This window comes from Haemaphysalis longicornis, unplaced genomic scaffold (assembly GCF_048455015.1).
Source record: "Haemaphysalis longicornis isolate Haplotype H1 unplaced genomic scaffold, Haemaphysalis longicornis Haplotype H1 scaffold_1, whole genome shotgun sequence".
Taxonomy (NCBI): domain Eukaryota; kingdom Metazoa; phylum Arthropoda; class Arachnida; order Ixodida; family Ixodidae; genus Haemaphysalis; species Haemaphysalis longicornis.
The window spans coordinates 465,709,496-465,711,716 of NW_027526203.1; the positions used below are offsets into that span (position 1 = coordinate 465,709,496).

Here is a 2,221-nt window from a genome sequence, read left to right on the forward strand (position 1 = left end):
TTCGTTGCTTTTGAGCACTTTTTCAGGAGCCCATATGCAGCGCGTTCGCTCGGGTTGGCCCCCTGGTGGTGGTCCCCAGCACCGCAGGTCAATTTCCCTACGGTTCGCATGTGATGGGAAAGAAGAGGAACATCGCTGCCCGGCGCGAGCGTCCTTGTTCGTCAGGCATGCGGCAAGGGCGCCGAGGCCCGTAGCGCCCAATGACCGAGAAAAAGGATGACGGCCCCAAGGGCTTCGAGCTCTTCTACGTGGCGGCCGCATCGGCGTGGCTGGGCTCAGTAGGCATGGGCACCAACCTGGGCTATTCGTCGCCCGCCATCCCGTCCCTGAAACAGAACATAACCGACGGGGGCCTGAACGTTACCGAAGACGAGGAATCTTGGTTCGGCTCACTCATGACGGTGGGAGCGCTTACGGGAGGCCTAGTGGCCGGATACCTCGTCGACAGCCTGGGCCGCAAGCTGTCCATAATGTTATCATCTCTGGGCTTCATCGCTGGATGGGTACTGATGGCCACCGCTAGCACAGTGCTCGTGCTCTGCCTGGGCCGCGTTGTCACCGGGTTCTTCACCGGTCTCGTCTCACTCGCAGTGCCGGTGTACGTGTCCGAGATCAGCCGTCCGGAGGTGCGTGGCACGCTCGGTACTGGCATCCAGCTCTCCGTCACCATCGGCATCCTCACCGTGTTTGTGTTTGGCAAGTTTCTCGGTTGGCGTTCCCTAGCCTTCATCTGCATGACGGTGCCGACTGCTATGGGCGTGCTCATGGTCTTCATGGTTGAGTCACCCCGCTGGCTGATGCAGAAGGGAAAGCGAGATGACGCGCTCAAGTCGCTCCAGTTCTTGTACTCAGCCGGCAGCGACCACGAAACGATGCGTCAGCAGATCGAGCAGAACATCAAGATGAGCCCATCTGAGAGCTTCCAGATGGGCGAGCTGAAGCAGGCGTTCATATACAAGCCCATCCTCATCGGCCTGTTCCTGATGTTCGCGCAACAGATGTCGGGAATCAACGCGGTCATGTTCTACGCGGTGAGCATTTTTCAGTCGGCGGCAAGCTCGATTCCCGCCGAGGACTGCATGGTGGTCATCGGCATTGTCCAGGTGATCGCCACGCTGGGCGCCACCATGATGATGGACAAGGGCGGCCGGCGCGTGCTGCTTCTCACGTCGTGCGCGCTGCTGGCGCTCAGCCTGGGCATCCTGGGCGGCTTCTTCTTCGTCCAGGGCACCAAGGGCCCGGAGGCGGTTGAGTCTATCGGCTGGCTGCCCCTGGTCTGCCTGTCGGTGTTCATCATCGGCTTCTCGTGCGGGATGGGCCCCATACCGTGGCTCATGATGGGCGAACTCCTGCCGAGCCGCGTGCGAGGCTTCGCCACGGGCCTGTGCACGGGCTTCAACTGGACCATGGCGTTCATCGTCACCAAGAACTTCGGCTTCATGATCGAAACTTTCAAAACGTACGGCGCATACTGGTTCTTCTGCGGCGTCATGGTAGTCTCGTTTTTCATCGTCGTCGTTTCACTGCCCGAGACCAAGGGCAAGACACTTGAGGAAATCGAGGCCTCCTTCCGCGGAGAAGCTCCCAAGAAGCCAGATGGCCAGCCCGATGGCCAGCCCGATGGCCATCCCGAATCGTCCGCTGCTCCTCCTGCCTCCTCCGTGCCCGCCGCCTCTCCAGCAGCACCGCCTCCCGCCGAACCAGCTGCCGCCGCCGCCGCCGCCGCCGCCGCCGCACCCACTCCCACGCCATCTGTACCGCCGTCCGTGCCCACCACCGAGCGGAAGGCGTCGGTGACATCGCCCAAGAGGCACTCCATGGCGTCACACTCTAAAACCATGTCCCCCGATAAGGCAACGTCGCCCGCACGGAAATCCTCCAGGCTCAGTGCAGCAACGTCGGGCTCGGCGGCCGCCTCACCACTTCCGGCGTCCAGCGATGCGCCGGCCCCTTCGGAACCTGCAAGCAAGGGTCCGTGACAAGGGACCGTGTCTTCCTGCGTCCAGCCGGTGAACTTGGCAATAAAATGTGTTCGGGCCGTCCTGTCATTGGCAAGAACAGAATTCGTCCCGCTCGAACTTGCGCATGCACGTGCATTCTTTATATCACGGCCACGTAGGATGCCTTTGCTGCATTCCTACTATTTGTTCAGGCTACGCGAGTATCTGTTTTTGAAACAGAAGAGTGGTGTTTCATTTCAATTTTTGAGCGATACACACGT

At 60.6% G+C, this 2,221-nt stretch overlaps 1 protein-coding gene across 1 annotated transcript; it reads left to right on the forward strand.

Annotated features, from left to right (window-relative positions):
- Window positions 1-200: 200 nt before the first annotated feature.
- Window positions 201-1,979, forward strand: LOC144162611 (solute carrier family 2, facilitated glucose transporter member 8-like). The gene has a single exon (XM_077693221.1). The coding sequence runs from the start codon at window positions 201-203 to the stop codon at window positions 1,977-1,979; it is 1,779 nt and encodes a 592-aa protein (XP_077549347.1).
- The last annotated feature ends 242 nt before the right edge of the window (window positions 1,980-2,221 follow it).